The following is a 23,451-nucleotide window of genomic DNA, read 5'->3' on the forward strand; positions in this document are numbered from 1 at the left end:
AATGACATTCTTACATTTTTTTTCTTCCTTTTTCCAATCGTGAAAAATACATTTTTAAAGTTGTGGACAGAAACATAATCACTAAATAAGAAAGATGAATATGTAAATTCAGCTCTACACTCTCCACCACTCTGCCTGGGAACCTGGTGTACACTGGCCTCATTTGCATACTGGAACCTGATTGGCTCCTGCATTTCATGATGCAATAACATTCTCCTGTTTGTCACTAACTCAGATGTTCCAGTTTCTCGTCAGCGGTTATTTTTGCTGCTAATCATCTGCTGAAAGTTTTATTTAATCATAAAACCAATGGTTTCATTTAGAGAGACTTTGAAGATGTTTTTCAGTGTTTTGATAACTAAGGGCCGTATTCAGAGTCGGCGACTTCGGTCCAAATGTTCTGCTAGTATTTACGTGGGGAAAGTTCCTCATATTCAGAGCCGGGTTACGCGTTTTCTGGGTGCACCATTCAGATTATTAAAATCATCTACATGTAGTTCACACCTTCACCAGCTGTCCAAAACCACCTCTTAGTAGAGAGAGAGAGAGAGAGAGAGAGAGAGAGACTAATCTAACAAGAGTTTCTGTTTCAAAGAACCAAAGAAATAAAAGATACTGTTGCTATCTATCTATCTATCTATCTATCTGTTTTGGCTTTAGGTATATACACTCTTCAGCCAGTAGAGATCACTCACACACTAATAACGTGGTGTGTGTATGCTCTCCATCAGACTGGATGCAGTACACACTCTCCCTCAGAGCTTCCACCTCTCTCTGATTGGCTGAAAGTTTTCTTCCTGTCTCTGATTGGCTGAGAGTTTTCCTCCTGTCTCTGATTGGCTGAAAGTAGCGTATGGTTGTTTACTATATAAAAACAGGCGCTAAGGCATTTTCCCTCCTCCAAACCCACAGCACAGAATGAAGCTCACACTCCGGATTATCATCATCACTGATTCTGCAGAACTCTTCCTCTAAACCATCCGGCTCACCGAAATACAACATTCTTTTATTATTTCTGTTTTTTTTTTTTTTTTAAAGAACTCTTTGTACAAAATGAAGTGAAGTTTTATTATTATTATTATTATTATTTAGTATTTTAAAACTTTTTTGTTTGATTTTTCAATTTGCTTATAAAAAAGAAAAGTACTTTTATTAGCTTATTGTTATATATTTTTTAATTAGTTTAATTCTTTTAAACTGTTTTATTTTCTGTTACTTAAATAATTGCTAACAGACGGTATTATTTTATCTATTTGTTTATTTTACATTTTGTTGAATGATTTGATTTTTTTCACTGCAGCAGTGAATCTTTAGATTTTTATTTATTTGTTTTTTTTAATACAATTTATTTAATTGTATTCCTGCACGTTAATTACGTGTGGCGATGGCGAGCGCGTGCCTGCAGCTGACCGGATTTCTCCTGAGTTTTGTGGGGTGGATCTGTGTGATCATCGCCACCTCCACCAGTGACTGGGTGATCCGCTGTAAATACGGCATGAACACATGCAGGAAGATGGACGAGCTCGAGACTAAAGGCCTGTGGGAGGAGTGTGTGATTTCCACCGCACTGTACCACTGTTACTCCCTCAACCAGATCCTCGAGCTGCCCGGTGAGTCACATTACCACACACACACACACACACACACACAATAAACACATACATTGTCATGCACATGCATTATAATACACACAACATACACATTATAATACATATACATCAGCTACAATATATGCACACGTTAAAGCACACACACATATACACACACACAATAATAATAATAATAATAATAATATTAGCTATTATTAGCTAATAAACACATTAGCTATCATGCACACAATACATACATTGTCATGCACATGCATTATAATACACACAACATACACATTATAATACATACACACATTAAAGCACACACACACACACACACACACACACACCACAGTACCCTTCGATACCCAAATCCCATAGTTTTTTATGAATATTATATGTTCTGTGTGGGATGTTTTTATTTTGTAATTAAAATATTAAAATATGCATATTTAATACTGAAATATTCTTTATAAAATAGTTTAATTCAAATGGAGAGCAATTAGGTCTAGTAATAAAAAAAATTTAATTTCTCATATTTAACCATATAGACTATAAAGATAACACACAAGAACACTACAAAATATATATATATATATATATATATATATATATATATATATATTTTTTTTTTTAACAATTCCGAGAATTTTTGGGTCCCAACTTGTATTGTTTTTATTTTGTAGTGTTCTTAGACTATACTAACCTTTTAGACTATACAGTCTATATGGTGTGTAATATCTATATGGTTTATATGGTGTGTATTATCTTTATGGTTTATATGGTGTGTATTATCTTTATGGTGTGTATTATCTTTAGGTGTGTATATTATCTATACAGTCAATATGGTGTGTATTATCTATATGGACTATATCATGTTTAATATAATTTACACAGCCTGTATTGGTGTATTATCTGTGCCTGTGTTCAGTCTTATCCACAAAGGGCCAGTGTGGGTGCAGGTTTTCATTCCAATCACGCAGGAGCTCCACCTGATTCCACCTGATTCCACCTGAATAATCAGTTGATCTTGGCTTTCAGTAGACTCAGGTGTGGCTTCTGCTTGGCTGGAATGAAAACCTGCACCCACACCGGCCCTTTTCCGGAGAAGATTGGACACCCGTGATCTATACGGTCTACATGGTGTGTAATATCTATATAATTTCATCTCCATGTTACAGCGTTGATCTTGGGTTCTGAAGGTTTTTAATGTTGTACTTTATTTTTATAGAGTGATAGTAATTAACTACCCTAGCTAGCTAGCTATTTAGTGATTTACAGTATGTTTAGCTGACCACTTAATGTAACAGTAACCAGCTAGCTATATTTAATACCTTATTTTGTACAGCTATTAACTTCTTAGCAATTTACGTTTAGTAAATGTAATGTAACAAATAATAAAGGTCCCTGTTGTAATGCTAGCTATATACTTTTAAGGATTTACAACATTTAGTTCCAGTGAAGGGAAACCGTAATGCTACAGCATACAAAGACATCCTCTTCAATTGTGTGCCTCCAAATTTGGGGGGAAAACGACATATGGGTGTGATGATCAGGTGTCCGCAAACTTTTGACCATATAGTGTAGATAGCTGTGACCTCCAGTGATAACTTTAGCTAGCTAGCTATGTTGGTATTGTCAGTGAATATAACTTAAGGGCATATTGTTAACTCTGTAGTTATCTATTCTTAGCATTCTTGATAGTGAGTGATTGTGTGTGTGTGTGTGTGTGTGTGTGTGTGTGTTGTAGTGTATATCCAGACATGTCGCGCACTGATGATCTCAGCATGTATCCTCGGTTTACCCGCCGCAGCACTCCTGCTCTCCTCTATGCCATGCTTCCAACTTGGAAATGATTCGGTGAACGACAAGAACAAACGCTCAGCCATCGGAGGAATCCTGGTGCTCATAGTGGGTAAGCAAACACACACGTAAACATTTGTAAACACATCATTGTTATGCTACGTTTAAATGCAATCAGATTTACCAATAAGTTCCCAAACTATTCACCACCAAATTCTGACAGCTCAAAAATACTGACTTTACCAGCACATCTGAGAAAAATGTTGATGTTCTGGATGGTTCTGTCTCAGTTCCACTGTCACTCTGCCTCTGTCACTACATGCTAGCTAGATAAATCACTATCCTCAGGGATTAGCTAGCTAGCTAATACCTGGTTCCTTCTGGATGCACCACTGTCTTGCCTTAATGTTATACAGCAGTTTGCGTAATTACCGTACTTCAGTTGGGGAAAAAAAACACTTTCCAGTAGAACTCCAAGTGGGAAGCTAGGGAGCTTTCTGAAGGCCCTGATTTCTACAACCAAACCTGGAGGAAACTAGCTTTCAGTATGGCCGCTAACAAGAACACGTTGTCCATCAGAGATAATAAAATCTAATATTCTCAATTTAGTTTCCATTTCAGTTTCATTAATTGTTAATGATAAATTAATACCACACGCTTTGCTTCTGGTTCTGGTAAAAGACGTGCTGAAGGGAACAATGCTATATGCTAAAGCTAACCAATGCAGAATTTAAATATGCAGCTATGATTAGCATTTCATTTTGAAGATAAAATGGCAAGATGTGTATTTATAAAGGAGATAGTAACACCTATAGTATTTCCTTAATACCTAGTTTCAATTAATATCAAGTTCTCACTTCACATCTACATTGTTCAGTTAATGCCTACAGTGTTTGATTAACACCTGCAATATTCACTTAACGCCTGCAGTGTTTGATTAACACCTGCAGTATTCACTTAACACCTGCAGTGTTTGATTAACACCTGCAATATTCACTTAACACCTGCAGTGTTTGATTAACACCTGCAATATTCACTTAACACCTGCAGTGTTTGATTAACACCTGCAGTATTCACTTAACACCTGCAGTGTTTGATTAACACCTGCAATATTCACTTAACACCTGCAGTGTTTGATTAACACCTGCAGTATTCACTTAACACCTGCAGTGTTTGATTAACACCTGCAGTATTCACTTAACACCTGCAGTGTTTGATTAACACCTGCAATATTCACTTAACACCTGCAGTGTTTGATTAACACCTGCAGTATTCACTTAACACCTGCAGTGTTTGATTAACACCTGCAATATTCACTTAACACCTGCAGTGTTTGATTAACACCTGCAGTATTCACTTAACACCTGCAGTGTTTGATTAACACCTGCAATATTCACTTAACGCCTGCAGTGTTTGATTAACACCTGCAGTATTCACTTAACACCTGCAGTGTTTGATTAACACCTGCAATATTCACTTAACGCCTGCAGTGTTTGATTAACACCTGCAATATTCACTTAACACCTGCAGTGTTTGATTAACACCTGCAGTATTCACTTAACACCTGCAGTGTTTGATTAACACCTGCAATATTCACTTAACACCTGCAGTGTTTGATTAACACCTGCAGTGTTTGATTAACACCTGCAATATTCAGTTAACACCTACAGTGTTTGATTAACACCTGCAGTATTCAGTTAACACCTACAGTGTTTGATTAGCACCTGCAGTATTCCGTTAACACCTACAGTGTTTGATTAACACCTGCAGTATTCAGTTAACACCTACAGTGTTTGATTAGCACCTGCAGTATTCAGTTAACACCTACAGTGTTTGATTAACACCTGCAGTATTCAGTTAACACCTGCAGTGTTTGATTAGCACCTGCAGTATTTGATTAACACCTGCAGTGTTTGATTAGCACCTGCAGTATTCAGTTAACACCTACAGTATTTGATTAACACCTGCAGTGTTTGATTAGCACCTACAGTGTTTGATTAACACCTGCAGTGTTTGATTAACACCTGCAATATTCAGTTAACACCTACAGTGTTTGATTAACACCTGCAGTATTCAGTTAACACCTACAGTGTTTGATTAGCACCTGCAGTATTCAGTTAACACCTACAGTGTTTGATTAACACCTGCAGTATTCAGTTAACACCTACAGTGTTTGATTAGCACCTGCAGTATTCAGTTAACACCTGCAGTGTTTGATTAGCACCTGCAGTATTTGATTAACACCTGCAGTGTTTGATTAGCACCTACAGTGTTTGATTAACACCTGCAGTGTTTGATTAGCACCTGCAGTATTCAGTTAACACCTACAGTGTTTGATTAACACCTGCAGTATTTGATTAACACCTACAGTGTTTGATTAACTTACCTTTCTGTACAGTGTGCAGTCAACACTTACAGTGTTCTGGTAACACCTGCAGTATTCTATTAACGCCTACAGTGTTTGATATTCTATTAACACACACACACACACACACACGAGTTCAGTTTAAATCTAGTGGTTTCGATATTCTGTTACCCCCAACAACGTTCAGGTTCCATTAACAACATTCATATTCTATTAGCACCTTCAGTGTTTAATTAACACTTACTGTAGAGTGTTCAGTCAATAGCAATAGCGCTCTGTTACAACCTGCAGTGTTGGATATCCAGTCAACACCTCCTCAGTCTTCACTTAACACCCATTGTGTCCTATTAATGCATGCAGAGTGTGTAATTAACACCTACAGCTTTCACTCAACATGCAGAGTGTGTAATTAACACCTATGGTGCTCATAGTCAACGTCCAGAGTGTTGAATTATTACCAACATTTGTTTAAGTTACAAGTATAGTGTTTCTCAATAGTGGACTCAGACTGCATGGCTTATGTTAACGTGTGTGTGTGTGTGTGTGTGTGTGTGTGTGTGTTCCCACAGCCTTGTTCGGTCTGGTGTCCACCGTCTGGTTCCCGGTTGGAGCTCATCAGGAACTTGGGCTGATGTCGTTCGGGTTTTCTCTGTACTCCGGCTGGGTGGGCGGGGCTTTGTGTCTCCTGGGGGGCTGCATCCTCACCTGCTGCTCCATTGACTCCACCCCCTCGTACCGCCAAAATAGCCGCTACTCCTACTACTCCAAACAGAACCCGCCCACCAACCAGACTCCGCCCACCGGCAACCACGCCAAGACTGCACACGTCTGATGGTTCTACAGTGCTAATTACCCTCTATCTCTCTCTCTTTCTCTCTCTCTCTATCTATCTGTCTCTAAAGGTATATAATTGTAAATAGATTTTTTTACAATCTCATCATCGGGATTTTTAAAAAAATGTGTTCAGTTTTTGATGATTTAAGTGAATTATATCCAACATTAACATCCAGTTTTGTTAAACAGACTTCTTATACTAAAGAGATAGTTTTTTAAATAAATTGTTTTTTTTTTTTTGTTGTTAATGTTAATTTTTATATTTTAATATTTTTTAAATGTTTTTGTATATTCATTGTAATATTTTTAAACCTTTTCTTTACATCCACTATCTCTCTGGGCCTTTATTCTCACTTTCTGAATGATTATTCAGACGGTTAATGTTTACTGATTTTCAGGCTTTGATATCATCTATACACAATACACAAAACATTTCTACTTCCTGTCTTTATTTACACTCTGGGCTTTTGCTATCAGTAAGGCTGTAAAAATTAACAACCAGGGTTGCCAGGTCTTTGTATAAAATCCATCCCAAAAAATAATAATAATAACTAAAACCGGTCTAATTCCAGTTCGATGAAACCGAAGGAAGTCTTAAACTGCAGGTTGTGAAATAAACTGCTATAAAGTGCTATCTCATTATTTAAAATTAATAACATCTGGTTAGGTTGAATTATTATAAAATAATATTATTATTATATTTTTCTTAACATTTATAACTGGTTATTATTTTCAACTTACTAACTCATTCTTTTGTGTTTTTAGTTCGTTGTTTCGAAATATTAACCCGTTATTCCACAATATTACCTTATTATTACAAACTTGACTCCTAATATTTAAACTGTCGCAAATCTATAATCATATTATATAATGTCTTGTTAAACCTGAGTGTGTTTAAGTGAATTAACAATCATCAGATGTGTGTTTGGTTTAACTGAATTCCACTAAAGCTTACTGAATATCTGAGAAAGAACTTCTAAGCTAATAATCAGTACATTGGTCTGATTGCTAGACTGCGCTGTGTTGAATATTAAAATTGGAATAATGAGAAATTAAGCTGAATAGTAGTGAGTTATTAAGACAAAATAATGATAACTTATTTAAGATAATAAGATATGTTGGAATTAGATATTCACTGAAAATAACAACAAAGCACATCACCTTTTTTTCACACTTTAGCAGTTCAGGGCTTCTGTACGGTTATTAACTTTAACTTAGTAATTAAGTTATTATTAATTAAGTTATTAACTTAATAATATTTACACAGCGGCACTGAGAAATTTTAATGCAAGTAAATCTTATTTCTGTAAAACCTCCAACCCCTAATCTATGGACAAAAAAAAGAAAAAAAGAACCTGGAAACCCTGCTAACAGTTTTGCTTATAATTGTAAATGTTGATTAATTTAAAGTCATTTTTGTGTTTTTTTTTTTTGATAGAAAACAAAACAGAACTGTAACTCAAATCACCACCAAAACAGCCTCGGACTTTGTTATTTATTAAAAAACACTTGTATGTTCTTTTTTTTATTTTATTAATGAAATAAAAAGTGATTTTTTTTCCATATCAAAGTGTCTCTTCTGAAGCTCAGATCAGATTGTGGACATTTATTTATTCGGATAACTGAAACCTGTCTAATGTGGAAAAACATTTACTTTACTTGGGGAAATAACGGCCATGTTGTTAATGATTACATTAATAAAAACAGGATTAATATTTCTAAAAAAAAAACTATTTTTGTAGCAGAATAGATTTGTAATTGAAAATCTTTTACATTTAGGTGTTACTATGTGTATTCGGACAAAAAAAAACCTTTATTTAAAATAAATATCTAAGCGGCAGGCTATACTGTAGTTTGGTCGTGAGTTAGCCTAGCATTAGCTGAATGTATGAAGTAAAAACACTTTATAACTTCACTTCATCTTTCCTAGAAAGAAACTCTAGATATCTTTAAACTAAAAATGTTTGTGTTACACAGCCGAGTTTAAAATATTAATACGCACAACAGTGAATTGATGTGCAGGGATCAGTAATGCTAAGCTCAATGCTAACTCTAAAACGCTAACGATCCTTATGATTACGTCCGAATTTCGTTGCTGTTGGTAACGCTTGCATTTTAGGTGAATTTTTGTAACTCAGAAAGAAATGAGGTTTTAACAGCAACAGATCCCCTTCTAACTTTTATTATTATTAGCACCATTAAGATTTTTGGGTGTTTCTTTAATACATCATTTAAAAAATGACTAGCTAGGAAAATCCTATGAGTAGCTAATATATTGCTAAAATAATTTTGCACAAAATGCTAACATTTGTGGGTTTGGGGGAAAAAGTACTTAGTACTGCTCCATCTGCCCTGCTGAAAAAAACTATAGAAACCATGACAGAAGTTCTAATGGTTTCCATTACAAACCATCAGCTAACCATTAAAACCATTACTGGCCCTTAATGGTATCCATTAGACATAACACACCACCAGTAGAAGGCAACAGATTACCAGTAGAGACCCACAGGGACCATTACAGCTTCCATTAAAACCAATACAATCCCCATTAAAACCATTACAGATTCTATGAGGGTTTCTGTTGTTTTATTCAGCAGGTTGTTGTCACTATTAGTAGCAGAATTGCAGGAATCAAAAGATAGATTCATGCTAATTACATTCTGCTAATGAAAACCTTCTCATTTTGAATCTTATTAGCAAAGATTTGTATTAGAAAAATAGCATCTTTAAAAAATAATTTTAAAATGCTAACGTATGAAACAGCAAATTAAAAACCTGCAGGGATCAGATGCTAAGTGTGTGTGTGTGTGTGTGTGCTAAATGCAGGATGCTAAGCAACTGTATAATGCTAACTGCAAAGCTAACTGCATAGTGCTAATCATTATGATTATTACATAATGATAATCGCAATGCTAACTGTATAATGCTAAACGCAAAGCTAACTGCATAGTGCTATTCATTGTGATAATTACATAATGCTAAACGCAAAGCTAACTGCATAGTGCTATTCATTGTGATAATTACATAATGCTAAACGCAAAGCTAACTGCATAGTGCTAATCATTATGGTTACTGCATAATGATAATCGCAATGCTATCCTAATAAAAAGCTAATCACAATGCTAACTGCATAGTGCTAAGTGCTTAATGCTAACTGATCCCTGCTCTTTCTGTGATTAATTCCAGCAGCAGTGAAGTGTTTCTGTGAGACTTTGCTACTGTTAGCTCATATCTTTGTACAAGATAAATGTTTTTCAGCGTTTAACCTTGAGCTAAACAGATAAAAAACGTTCAGGACATAAACAAGAACTGTGAAAGCAGCAGGAGAAAAAAAAAAGAAGCTAAAACTGAATATTACATCTTGCACTGCTTTGATAGTCAGAAACTGTATTTATATATTATTAATTTGAGATTTTAGATGTGTGTGTGTCAGGAAAATCCTTCTCTTTGTACAGGATTTTATTGCATATGCTAATGTTTGTGAGATATTGCTAATATTCGTAGCACCAGAGATCGTACACAGAGAAACAGCCGAAGATGAAAACCAGGGAATGAAGGGACGATGTGGTCTTATGAGAGACTCATAAGTTGTAACACAGTTTTGTTGAAGAGTGTTTATCCACACACACACACACACACACTCTTCCTGAGGTTCGGTGTGTGTCAATGTCGTAACATACAGTTAGCAGGTGAGATGAAACTGTATGACTCGTTCACTTCGACAGCATGAATTTCACAAATTCATACTTCGACATTGACCACCGGTTTAGCAATGATGATGAGACGCGTGTGTGTGTGTGTGTTTGAGTGTGTGTTTGTGTGTGTGCTCAGAAGCCAAAGTGCACTAAAACGAACTGTTATTAATTTAATCAAACACGAACACGTCACTGTGCTAATCGTTTTTTTTAAACTATTTACGTAACAGAAATCAATCATAACTCAGTTGCACTAATTCTCCCTTCAGCGTGTATTCCTACACTGTATTGTTCTTAATGTTCTTACAAAAGCTATTTTCCTGTAGTGATAAATGCTAATTAGCAATTTCAGATTAGCTTTGATTAAAATTGAATCAAATGGAATAAATAGGACATTTCATCTTTACGTAGTGCTTAGCGTCAAATAGTTTATTTTAACATTACTAAGTGTATGAGTTTAGCTACTTCACATCATACAAATATTGCTAGCTAGCTACCTATGAAGCATTAGCTAGCTTGGTGGTGAATGGCTAGCTACTTGTTGTGACGTATGTAAAATCAAAACAAGTACACAAGCTGCTAGCTATCATTTTATCATTTGATGGAGTTAGCCTTTGTTTTTTTTTTGCCATTGTATTACTACAATTTCCAGTACGTTCAATAAAAGTTTTATCTGTTTAGCTAACTAGCTAATATTTATAATTCAGTAAGCATTGAGCTTTGAATTATGCGAGACTCAATGGTATCTCACCATAATTATTTACTTAGCTAGCAGATATTTCTAGCTAGCTAGCTTAATGATCGACTATAAACAGTTGCGTTAGTGCACTCTGACTTCCGCTAACAGTAACCCTTCAGTATGTTTGTGTTTCAGATCAGGACTGAACTCAGATCAGTGTTTATTTCAACAAAAGCAGGCAAATCAAGAGCGACGCTTCATCAGGTCTGCAATAAACAGCTTTCATTGTTGCCATGACAACATCATCACACAGTGTGACGCGGCAGCAGGACTACAAATGGTGGGAAAAAAAACGAAATGAGATATATATAGATATAGATATAGATATATAGATAAATATTTTGTCCTTTTTTTCTTTTAAATCATTTCAAATCATACAAGAATAACATCCAAAATGCACAGAAAGAACAAGTTCACATTGGGAAGCTGATCTCACCTGAACAACACACACCTGACACACACACTCCGCGCACAAACACCACAATGCGCAGAGTGCACCATCGACAGGAAATAGATAAAATAAACGCTAGCCAAGTCTTACCGCTAACAGTAGCTAATTTTTTTTTTTAAAATAGATCCGTAATAAAATATTCCTTTACACAATCTCCTGTTCTAGTGGAAACGCTGTCTCGGTGCTCGAGTCTTGATCAAACTACAGTCAATGCTAAAACTTAAAATTACTAAAAGAGCTCGTTAAAAATAGACGCCTTCGTTTCCAAACGTCCGAGTGCACTCCTGGAGCGGAACTGTTTTTATTTTTATCAGTTATCAAACACTAATCTGACGCTTTCTTCACCCCATACTGTATATCCTGTCAGCCTGTTTCTATAGCGATGATAGCTAGACGTAGCTAAACCGTATTTTATCTTTCACTAATTAATTAAATTAAAGCCTGATATTGTATTATAGTCTGTATTGTGTCTGTATAAACTGTACAAAGTGGCTGATTTTTGCTGTTTTGTTTGTAACATGTCGTAGAAACTCCGAAAAATTTCCTAACCGAGTTTTACAAGTTGAAAACGTGTCACAATCGTAATTTGAAGAAAAACATGAGTGTGCTAGAACACTGAGTGTGATTTGAAGCGAAGCTGCTGATTGGTCGGCTGGTGTGACATCCATGATGACATCATCAGCTGGCAGCTCTAATTTAAATCCTTCAACATTCCATCAGTGTGTTTTAACGGAAAGTTTCACACTTTAGTCTGAAACTTTAAATGGTATAAAGTTTATAAAAACCCCAAACTCCAATGCAATTCTCTAAAAATATGCCAAATACAGTTAAAAATATTTAATGAATGATTATATTGAAAATGCCATAAATTCTTAAAAGTTCTTAGAATACTTTGATAACTGTATATTTTCAAATATATGAACACATTAACACTGGTCTCAGCCAATCAGAACACACTGTATCTCTCGTAGCCAATCAGAACACACTGTACTGCTCTCAGCCACTCAAAAACACACTATACTAATGTCAGCCAATCAGAAAATGCTGTACTGCTGTCAGCCAATCAGAAAACATTGTACTGCTGTCAGCCAATCAGAAAACATTGTACTGCTGTCAGCGACTCTGAACACTCTGTACTGCTTTCAGTCAATCAGAGCACACTGCACTGCTCTCAGCCAATCAGAGCACACTGCACTGCTCTCGGCCAATCAGAGCACACTGCACTGCTCTCGGCCAATCAGAGCACACTGCACTGCTCTCGGCCAATCAGAACACACAGTACTGAGTAAAGGATGATGATATTTAGTGATTGGTAGCTGATAAAATAGAAACAGGTGTTCATGCACTCAGATCTTTGGGTTTCTCGTCCTGTATGTGGTGGCGTTAAAACTCCTCTTTATGAAACAACCATAAAAAAATCCTCTTTACGTTTCTCTTTTTGTCTCCCTCACTTTTTTTTTTTTTTTTTTGCACTCTGAAGTCAGACGCCATTTTATTTCTGATTGTGAAGGAAAATGGCGTTCGGCAGACTTTGGCTATGTAAACAGGAGGACGTGCTGCGTCACACTCTGCGTCCCAACCCACTTTTAACGCGCCCTCGCTCCCTACGAAGTGCGCGTCGTTTATTTCGCAGAAGTGCGCACTTCCAGCAGCCTGTGGTGTTTTTGCTCACTGACTCGCTAACATGCTAACTCTCGAGCAATAAATTTGTGCAGTTCCGTCATATACACGGAGGGATGAAGATTACAGCCACGTCAGGCTTTGACAAGTGTTCTACAACATTAAACTATAAATGTAAATTTAAATGGATAAAATGTACACGTCATTCTTTAGTAAAGTTAAAAAAAAAAGTCGTCATTGGCAAATTACGTAGTGAAAATAATCAACTGTGGGGTGAGTGTCAGCTAACTTAAGCTCCGCCCCTTTCAGTGAGCAAATCCAGGACCGGCATCAGTTCGATCCAATCAATCTATTCAATCAATTCAATCAATTCTAATCAATTTCATTCAAACTCATACGGTAACAGAACAGCCCTTAACACAGCCGATGGGACTTCAGGACCAAGGGGAAGTCAGCAAGGGCGCATTAAAAACAGAATTGGAACACAGCCAGAGAGCTGTTTTGTGTCTTGTTGTGGTTTTTCACACATGCAAATTACTCAGCGACGCAAGTTTTATTTCCACATGCTACACGATTGAAACAAACGCACATGGACAATAAACCACACACACACACACAAATACGCACAAACTGCCTGAAATAAAGCTCTGTACATTACAGATGACTGCGCATTGTGTGGCACAACCTAGCGTAGCATGTCCAAAACCCAGGTCACTATGCAACTGAACAAAGAATTTCTTTTTTTTAACGTTCATTTAAACAAACATACTCAATAATATCTTTAGTTTTTGTTTTTTTTGGACAGTATATATGTTAGAAACTGAAAAACGTAAGGCCTCTTACGGTGGAATGAGTTTAGCTTTGGGCCTGGAAAAACGATCAGCCACACGTTTGGTGTGTGAGAAACTCGTACGCTTCGCAGCTCAAGTGACAAAACAAAACTTTAAACATCAAACATCCTCCGAAAAAAAGAAAGCCCCGATCAGCAGAAAGACACAAACCATACCAACATGATCTCACAACTGCGCATTCGTTAAAAAAAACACATGAATGGTGAAGGTCTGAATGAGGGGCGGGGTTATGTTTCATACAAACTCGATTGGCTTGAATCTGCACGAATGCGGCGTGAGATCGTAGGGGTTGAGCGGAATGCTAGCACACAGAGCTGGTGAGAAAATGGTGGAACATGGCAAGCTAACAGGCACAAATGATTCAACGTTTGGAATGATTAAAGACGCCCGTGTCATGCCGTTTTCCTCGTACGAAAATAAACACACACAAATACAGACGTACGTAAGCATGAGCAGTCGTGATCAGAGACACCGTGACGCATGAAGGCACTAATCGCAAGCAAACTGTGGCTGGTTAGAGCGCCACCTCTTGGGCTAGATGTTAGAAAGAAAGAAGATTCTGATATGAGGTTTTAAAAAAAACAGTCACTAGCACAACTTCTTCTCAACGTACGACTGAGATTCGACTTTTTGGTTACGGCACCTGAAAGTGAAAACAGAAAGAAGAGAACGGATGAAAGCGGAAATTCATTGTAACCTAATAACCTGTTTAGAGCAGACGCTTCATCTCCTCATGGCTAGCTCTGAGTTTTAAATGATAAAACTCTGTTAATAATTCCAACGTTTTCACGTAGTTACAGTTTATATACAGCTTGATTTTCTCTTCCTGTCAGATCTTAGCTGAGCTCGGTCTTAGCTTCACAGACGCTGAACGATAGTAAGAATTGAAAGTTGGATTTCGGAACAAACCCGTGGCGTGTGATTGGTCTGAAGAGTTTTAGTTGTCGTGAGTTGCGGTAACAGGAAGTGAATGATCGTACGTGCGTATTGGCGTTACCGCTAAACTGCGGCACGCTGGACAGTGTACGTTGTTTTTTGTTTCTGAAATGAAAATGAGAAAACAAGAAAACGGCTTTTTATTTTTGTTATTTTTCTCTTGACATTCACCACAATAGAAAATTAATACATTTCTTTCATACAATTATTTTTAATATTAAAATATTGATTCGTTTTTTAATTGTTTCTACTTGTTTCATCGCACAAAGTCTAGAAATCTAATTTTCACGAATGAGCTATTTAGCTAATGTTATCAGCTCAGTCAGACACTGACATTTACTAGCTAAAAATCACGACGCTTTTATTTCAACCGCACTTCTGGGTGATTAAGATATTCTTAAATCACAGCACCTGAGGATTCTTGAACTGATCTGAAATCTGTTTTTCTAGCTAGTAATTATCTCGCATGATCTAGATGTGTGATTTTTTCATATTTGAATATTCATGAATATTTGATTTCTTTGTGTGATGAAACAAGTGGAAACAATTAAAAGTGAATTAATATTTTAATTATTAAAATATTTTTATGAAAAAATGATCTGTGTTCCTATTTTAGTGCATGCCAAGAGAAACAAAAATGAAACAAAAATCTGTTATCCCATTTTCATTTCAAAATGAAAAACAGACGAACGCAGCACACGTGGACCCAAACCCCACCACATGAATCGTTAATGTTAATTAAGCAGATCTGACATGTGATTGGCTGTGTCTTGAGGCTTCCTCTTCCATCTTTCATTAGTCCTTATCTGGTACTCGGTGTCAAAAGGTCATTTAACCGTTCATGCGGAGGAGAATCCCTGGACTCTAGCTTGCTAAATTTCATCATGTCGTGTTTACGTGTTAGCAGAATGTCAGAAATTTTTTAGCTGAATGCCGCAAACTGCCAACGCCGATGGAACCTTCTCACAAAAGTTACATTTTCATCTGTTTGTTTTCCTCAGAAAAAGCTGTTAGACTCATTAGCTAGCTAGCATGTAATAAACAATGCATTAATTACTGCAGTTCGAGAGACATTAAAATGAAAAAATACAATTCCAAAAAAGGAATGGAGTAATTAACGGTCCGTCTTTGGAGTGTGTGATAGCAAGCAAAGTGCAAAGATATGCAGTAGGCCTATCTGAATAATAATAATTCATTTTTCTACGATTCCAGTCAGTAGTTAAGGTTAAAAACACAAATTAAAAACAGATAAATAGGTCAGTAAGCGTATTTAAACTTTGGAGTGCAGACTGAACCATCTAGCCCAAGAGTTTCTGTCACCCTGGACCCACGATTTTAAGACTTTTTTCATTCCAACGGCTCGTCCAAATCGTCGTCCACCACCAGAGCCTCGAAGTTGGTTTTCACGTTCTTGTTTTTAGCTCTGCTGCGGGACGACGAGGACTTTTTGGGATCTGAAACGTCATCTGTGTTGCGGTTCTGGTTCTCGGTCCTGCTTTGGGGTTTCCAGTCTCCCGGAGGGCAAAGGTCGTCGTCTACAGCGACGTTGTCGTCGACGCCCATGTCGTAGCGCTGGTACGTGCTGGCATGAGCTTCCTCCTCCAGAGCCGTGATCTCCAGTGTGCTGTTCCACATTCCATAGCCAAAATAAATCAACACACCTGAGGATGGAGAAGAAACAACGTCAGGACAGCCTTCCTGTCTTTCATACACCTTCCTGTCAATCAGAGTGAGAGGAGCCAATCACACACACCTGTTACACTCTGAGAAAAAAACAGGTGGTTGGTGTGTGTGTGTGTGTTTGTGTGTCAGGTTTGTCCAGGTTAGTGTATGTGTTGTATGTGAGTGTATTGTCGTGTGTAGGTGTGCCCAGCTGTGTGTGTGTATGTGCAGGTGTGTATAGGTGTGTGTTGTTATGTCCAGGGGAATGTGTGCAGGTGTGTAGCTGTGTTCTGATCTGAATGGATTTGTGTGCAGGTGTGTGTGTACAGGTGTAAGGGTGTGTATCAATGTGTGTGTGTGGCAAAGTGTGTCCATTTGTGTATTTATACAGGTGTGTAGGTGTGTATTATTGTGTAAAGATGTGTCCAGGTGTATGTGGGCAGGTATGTTTGGTGTGTATACAGATGTGTCCAGGTGTGTGTTTAGGTGTGTTAGTGTGTAGGTATGTACAGATGTGTGCCCAGCTGTGTGTCCAGGTCTTTAAGGTGCATTAATTCAAAATTCCCAGGTGAAAGAAACAGACGAGGTAGAACACGGTGTAGAACCAGGAACGAGAGAACAGAACTGATGACCATGAAGATGTTTCTCACCTATGAAGCACCAGACGGCGAAGCGGATCCAGGTGATGCCGGACAGTTTGAGCATGAGATAAATGTTGACCAACATGGCCGAGACGGGGACAAAGGGCACGCAGGGCGCCATGTAGGGCAGACGCTTGGGGTTCTCCGGCTGCTGCACAATGATGAAGATGAGCAGCGAGATGGAAACCACGAGCAGTACGAGCAGCGTCACGGCCCACCACTGTCCCTCAGCGATGAAGCCCACGCCGAACGTGATCAGGGAGCAGAAGGCGAAGACGAGGACGAAGAGCAGGAGAACGCAGCGAGTCACCGTCCGGCCGGTGGACTCTGTGGGACGGTCCATCTTTCCAGGAAGACCCAACCGGATCCGCAGGGTGTAATAACGAGGCCCCATAAGCCTCTTTAGCTTCTGCACATAAGCATTTTCCGTCTCATCAGACTCGATCCCGGTCGATTTGTCCACAGTGCCGTAGTTCGGATGATTAGCCGCGTAGCTAGACTTGGTTTTGTCCGATTTTCCGATTAGCATCTCGTTGTCGCCTAGCGAAGGGAGATTCTTAGCGCCACAAGTGTTTGTCGAGATGCACCCACCACCATCATCGACATTGTACTCATCACCTTCTTCGTATTCCTCCTTCTCCTCACTCTCTCTCTTCCTGGCCACTTCCTGTTCAGACAGGAAGTTGACAAAGCCGTGGATGTCACTTTCAGGCTGGTAGCGCAGCAGCAGCACACACACAGAGACGAGCGTGTAGGCCAACAGCGTGCCGATGGACATCATCTCGATCAGATCGCGCAGACTCACCAACAGAGCGAGAAGGGCGGCGAGGAAACCCGACACCACACACGCCACCGCCGGCGTCTCCGTGTACGAACTCACGTTAGCCAGGAACCTGCAACACACAACACGCATGTGAGAACATCGCTGGTAACACTTTATTTTACGGTATTCACCGTAACTGTAAAATAACGGATGTATAAAGTTCATTCGAAGTGTAATTTGTAATAAGTACATTTTTATGCCTAAAACATCTCTACACCTTTACACTCAAAAACACCACGTTACGAATATACAAGAATATGCGGTTTAGATACGCGTCCATGTCCTTCTGCTATCCCAGATATCATTAACAATAGCTAACTTAGATAGCTAGCTAATTACCGCCTAGTGAACTAGCTTGCTTTTTTTCACAGTCAGCTCCAGAGTCTCGATTTACATCCTTACTGCACTAGCTAGCTACTAACTAGCTTACCATGCAAGTGGTTTTCGGTTACCACGTCGTAATTCTTTCATAATTTGTATATCGTTGTGATTGGTTCGAAAGTTTCAAGTCTATTTTGTGACATCACACGCTGAAGACGTGTGTAGCGCCGCCTCCAAATCAGTTTGTACTTTAATTACAAAAAGCCAAAAGGAAATAAAAAAAACAGAATCAATATTTGTTTAAAGAAAGAAAGAAAGAATGAATGAATGGTCAATAATTAAAATAAAAGAATTATAAAATAACCAAGTTCGTCATTTAACCTGAAGAGCAGGCCGTCCCCGGCCATGGCGTAGATGACTCGTGGCATGGGGAAGAGCGAGCCGAGCAGACTGACGGTGAGTCCGGCGATGGAACCGAGAGCCACCACGTACTTGGCCGAGTAGAACCTGTGCTGAGAGAACATCTCCATCAGCGGGGCGTCGGCGTCGATCAGGGTGTAGGGCACCATCAGGGTGAGGATCACGCTCACCTACAGGACACAAATAGCCACTAAATTAGCGACTTTCCTCACAGGCAGGTGTGAAGGCGAGGAGCCGGTTTTGGATTAGCGTCATTCCGACTCGAGCGCACGAGCGCAGGTGTGAGAGAGCGAGTGAACGAGGGATAAGAGCTAGAGATGAAGAAGATCTGTAATGAAACTTTACTCATTCACAACAAACGCAACTCACCTGGCTCGAATACGTCCACTGTGTGATTACGGACAGGTGTGTGCGAGTGTGTGTCCTGGTGTATAGCTGTGTGTGCAGGTGTACAAACAAGTGTGTACACATGCAGTGGTTTATATACAGGTGTGTCATGCTGTGTGTGTATAAAAGTTTGAATGTGTAAGTGTGTAGCTCTGCAGGTGTGTAGTTCTGTATATATTTGGGTATACAGGTGTGTCCAGGTGCATGTGTTTACTTGTATAGGTGTGTCTAGGTGCAGGTATGTCCTGGTGTGTGACCAGCTATACGTCCAGATTTGTGCACATGTGTGTCCAGGTGTGTATTGTTGTGAATACAGCAGTGTGTTTAGGTGTGAGTAGTTATGTGCAGGTGTGTGCCCAGCTGTGTTTAGGTGTGTGTGAGGTGTGAGTAGATGTGTGCAGGTGTGTAGTGTTGTGTAGACAGGTGTGTGTGAGGTGTGAGTAGTTATGTGCAGGTGTGTAGTGTTGTGTAGACAGGTGTGTGTGAGGTGTGAGTAGATGTGTGCAGGTGTGTAGTGTTGTGTAGACAGGTGTGTGTGAGGTGTGAGTAGTTATGTGCAGGTGTGTGCCCAGCTGTGTTTAGGTGTGTGTGAGGTGTGAGTAGATGTGTGCAGGTGTGTAGTGTTGTGTAGACAGGTGTGTGAGAGGTGTGAGTAGTTATGTGCAGGTGTGTAGTGTTGTGTAGACAGGTGTGTGTGAGGTGTGAGTAGTTATGTGCAGGTGTGTAGTGTTGTGTAGACAGGTGTGTGTGAGGTGTGAGTAGATGTGTGCCCAGCCGTGTTCAGGTGTGTGTGAGGTGTGAGTAGATGTGTGCCCAGCCGTGTTCAGGTGTGTGTGAGGTGTGTACTCACAGAGACGTAGGCAGTGAGACAGGTGATGAGTGATGCTGTAATGGCGTAGGGGATGGAGGTGTTCGGACTCTTCGCTTCCTCTCCCGTCGTGGCGATGATGTCGAAGCCAATAAAGGCGTAGAAACACGTGGCCGCGCCCTGCATCACCTGCAAACACGCCATCATTACACCTTTAATTATTTCACATCGTTATCATTCACATGCTACATGCTACAGGCTAATAATACTAAACATCAACCAGCACTTGAGGGCGGAGCTCTTGCCAGCTCTGTTTCTGATTGGTGCAATTTCTCATGAGTAATTCTGCATGGCTTTAGTCTAACTCAGTGCCGTTTATATTATTAAAATTCTATGAATTTTAAACATCGTATTTTTAAACATTACTGAACATTTACCAAATGTGTGCTACAGGTGTGTTACAGCTATGTTACAGGTGTGTTACAGGTGTGTTACAGGTGTGTTACAAGTGTGTTATAGGGCTGCTTACAGGTGTGTTAAAGGTGTGCTAGAGGGCTGTTACAAGTATGTTACTTATATGTTACAGGTGTGTTACAGGGCTGCCACAGGTATGTTAGAGGTGAGTTAAGGTGTTACAGTGTGCTACTAGTTTGTACATGTGTAACAGGGCTGCTGCAGGTATGTGCCAGAGAACTACTACAGGTATGTTACAGGTGTGCTACAGGTGTGTTAAAAGTGTGTTACAGGGCTGTTACAGGTGTGTTACAGGTATGTTACAGGTGTGCTACAGGTGTGTTACAGGTATGTTACAGGTGTGTCACAGGTATGTTACAGGTGTGCTACAGGTGTGTTACAGGGCTGTTACAGGTGTGCTACAGGTGTGTTACAGGGCTGTTACAGGTGTATTACAGGTGTGCTACAGGTATGTTACAGGTGTGCTACAGGTGTGTTACAGGTATGTTACAGGTGTGCTACAGGTGTGTTACAGGTATGTTACAGGTGTGCTACAGGTGTGTTACAGGGCTGTTACAGGTGTATTACAGGTGTGCTACAGGTATGTTACAGGTGTGCTACAGGTGTGCTACAGGTATGTTACAGGTGTGCTACAGGTGTGTCTTTACCCCTGACCAGCCGAATGGCAGGAATCGTCCTTCGTCCCAGTTGGAGCTGTCGACGAAGAAAAACCCGGCAATCATCATGAAGACCCAGACGAGCAGGTTGATAATGTTCAGGACGTTGTTGAAGCCGACGGAGTTCTTCACTCCCAGAGCCACGATGGCTGTGACGAGGATGGCAATGACGAGGGCCAGGATGTCAGGGTACGCCTCTTCACCTTTACCTGACAGCAACATGGACAGGTAGGACTGATGAAGCTCCTGCAGCTACCTGGAGGTTACTCTTACAGTTTGGTGTATTCATATACGTGAGAGTTACGCAGGTGGGGGCGGAGTTTGTCTAAAACAGAGGCGTGTCTCAGTTACGCTCGATTCTGATTTTAAACTTAATGACATCAGCTCGAGTGAGGAGCAGCGTTAAGTCCAGCGCCACTGTCTGCCAGTTTGGTGTAACTGCAATATGTCACGCTGAAATTTATGAAAATTTTATTTATTTAATTGATTGATTGATTGATTGATTAATTAATTGGATTGTCACATTAAAATCCACAGTAACCTCTTTTTCCACACGGAGGACATGGGAGGAGACGCGTCTTAATCACGGTTTATCTGGAGGAGGGAATATTTTATGATAAAGTGATGAATGAAGTTAAAGTTTCTCTGTAAGCGTAGCAGATGAGCGCTAGGTCAGATTATCCTTCACACTGCGAGCACGTTTTCTTTACAGCATCAAATTAACACCAGCACTGACTTTATTTTATTAATTCAACAAATCAACATAGTGAATTAAAAGTGTAATAAAATATTGTAAGCCATAATGTTCAATGAAACCAAATGTTGCAGTGATTAATGTGATTATTACAACTAGCAAAACTCATCCAGATATATACTAGTGATATACTAGACTCCTATTAGATTTATTTTATTTTAAACCTTTCCTTACGTTACAGTTTATTACATTTAACAGTATGGAAAAATGCGATTTCCTTCTTCAGACTGCACTTTTCTATCCCTGATTTTTTCAGTTTTAAAGGTGAGTATGAAAAACTCCGTCTCGGATACTTAAGGAAAGATCTGGCAACCTTGGAAGTATGAACTACACGCAGGTTATTTTAATAATCTGAATATGGAGCTCTGAATATCCACTGAAGCAGCTGCGTAACCCGACTCTGAACACCAGGAACTTTCCTCACACAGATATTTATGTAACTTGCTGAATCTGAATCTTTACAAACAGGCTAATATTCTGTTAACGATCCTTTCTGCAGAGATTTAGTATACATGTGAAAGGAAACCATTGTGCCCAGTAAAAATGAAACAGATGCACATACGAGGGAAAATATTTACAATTTTCACTACAACTATTTCTATGGTTTTTACAGGAAGTAGGTGTCATCTATCCACAGGAAGCAGATGTGTTCATTCCCCACACAGTACTGGAATATTTACTATAAATACACCTCGGAAAGAACATGTATCTGGTATGATTATGGTACATCATGGAAATGTATTATCAGCTTTATAGATAGGTAGGTTCTGATTGACCTCACACACACACACACACACTCACCGAGGCCATTGAGCGTGCCCACATGGCTGATCATGAAGGAGCTGATGCTGTGGTTAGCGAGCGAGTCGAACATGCTGCTGAGAGCGCTCGCTCCGGCCGCCGTGCCGATCAGATACTCCAGGATCAGGTTCCAGCCGATGAAGAAGGCCACACACTCGCCCACCGTTACATAGCTGTAGGTGTACGCAGAACCCGTCGTCTTTGGCACACGCACACCAAACTCAGCGTAACACACGCCTGCGGGAGAACAGACAGAATTTATAATACATACACTGGAAACTCTTTCCATAAATGTTACATAAACATCTACTCACAGAAATAATTAAGCTAATACGTCGGTGCACTAGCTAAGTGGTTCATGTGAGTTTTTTTTCTGCTTTTGTCCCTAATTTTAAATTTCCTTCTTGTGTAAATTGTGTTTTAGAGCATTTAATGATGTTTGGGGAAAAACCTGGGTAGCTAGGCCACAAAATTAAAATTTAAATGTAGCTATCTAACTATTCCATTGACCAAATATGGAATGTGGGAAACAAGTAACAGGGGAGAATAAGAATTAAAAAGAACTGGAAGTGAAACATGATTTTATATTTCTTTTTATTAAAGAATACGTTATTTCCGCACTTACATACCACCAAGCTGTTAATGTTAACAGTGGATGTATTTGGCAAGAACGATGAACAATAGAACATGATGACAAATGTATCGCTCTTACTGTTTTACTACTGCTTTATTGCTCACTTCTTCGAAATATTATTATTATCCTTTCTCTCAGCCCTGACAGATTACAGCAGTATAAATAAATATTCCTCTGTGTGTGTGTG

At 39.1% G+C, this 23,451-nt stretch overlaps 2 protein-coding genes across 3 annotated transcripts in view; one reads left to right on the forward strand and one right to left on the reverse strand.

The window, feature by feature from the left end:
• Positions 1 to 1,113: 1,113 nt before the first annotated feature.
• Positions 1,114 to 8,294, forward strand: cldn11a (claudin 11a). The gene is made up of 3 exons (XM_026910598.3): positions 1,114 to 1,610; positions 3,340 to 3,504; positions 6,327 to 8,294. The coding sequence occupies exons 1-3, from the start codon at positions 1,385 to 1,387 to the stop codon at positions 6,587 to 6,589; spliced, it is 654 nt and encodes a 217-aa protein (XP_026766399.1). The 5' UTR covers positions 1,114 to 1,384; the 3' UTR covers positions 6,590 to 8,294.
• A 2,874-nt stretch (positions 8,295 to 11,168) lies between these two features.
• The window catches only part of slc7a14a (solute carrier family 7 member 14a), a 30,720-nt gene continuing 18,437 nt past the window's right edge, over positions 11,169 to 23,451 (reverse strand). For both annotated transcript variants that reach the window (XM_026910645.3, XM_026910644.3), the window contains exons 3-8: positions 22,631 to 22,867; positions 21,067 to 21,284; positions 19,988 to 20,134; positions 18,712 to 18,920; positions 17,196 to 18,079; positions 11,169 to 16,544 (exon numbers count right to left, since the gene is read on the reverse strand). In XM_026910645.3, coding sequence (XP_026766446.1) covers positions 16,231 to 16,544; positions 17,196 to 18,079; positions 18,712 to 18,920; positions 19,988 to 20,134; positions 21,067 to 21,284; positions 22,631 to 22,867 — 2,009 coding nt within the window. In that variant the 3' untranslated portion in view covers positions 11,169 to 16,230. The remainder of the gene's footprint in view (positions 16,545 to 17,195; positions 18,080 to 18,711; positions 18,921 to 19,987; positions 20,135 to 21,066; positions 21,285 to 22,630; positions 22,868 to 23,451) is intronic.

Source organism: Pangasianodon hypophthalmus, chromosome 14, assembly GCF_027358585.1.
Source record: "Pangasianodon hypophthalmus isolate fPanHyp1 chromosome 14, fPanHyp1.pri, whole genome shotgun sequence".
Classification (NCBI taxonomy): Eukaryota; Metazoa; Chordata; class Actinopteri; order Siluriformes; family Pangasiidae; genus Pangasianodon; species Pangasianodon hypophthalmus.

Bases quoted from the DNA above. Each gene is read 5' to 3' on its own strand.
- cldn11a (XM_026910598.3), top strand. From the start codon at position 1,385: ATGGCGAGCGCGTGCCTGCAGCTGACCGGATTTCTCCTGAGTTTTGTG. The intron at 1,611-3,339 runs GTGAGTCACATT...TGTGTGTTGTAG, and splicing joins CCAGATCCTCGAGCTGCCCG to TGTATATCCAGACATGTCGC. The intron at 3,505-6,326 runs GTAAGCAAACAC...GTGTTCCCACAG, and splicing joins AATCCTGGTGCTCATAGTGG to CCTTGTTCGGTCTGGTGTCC.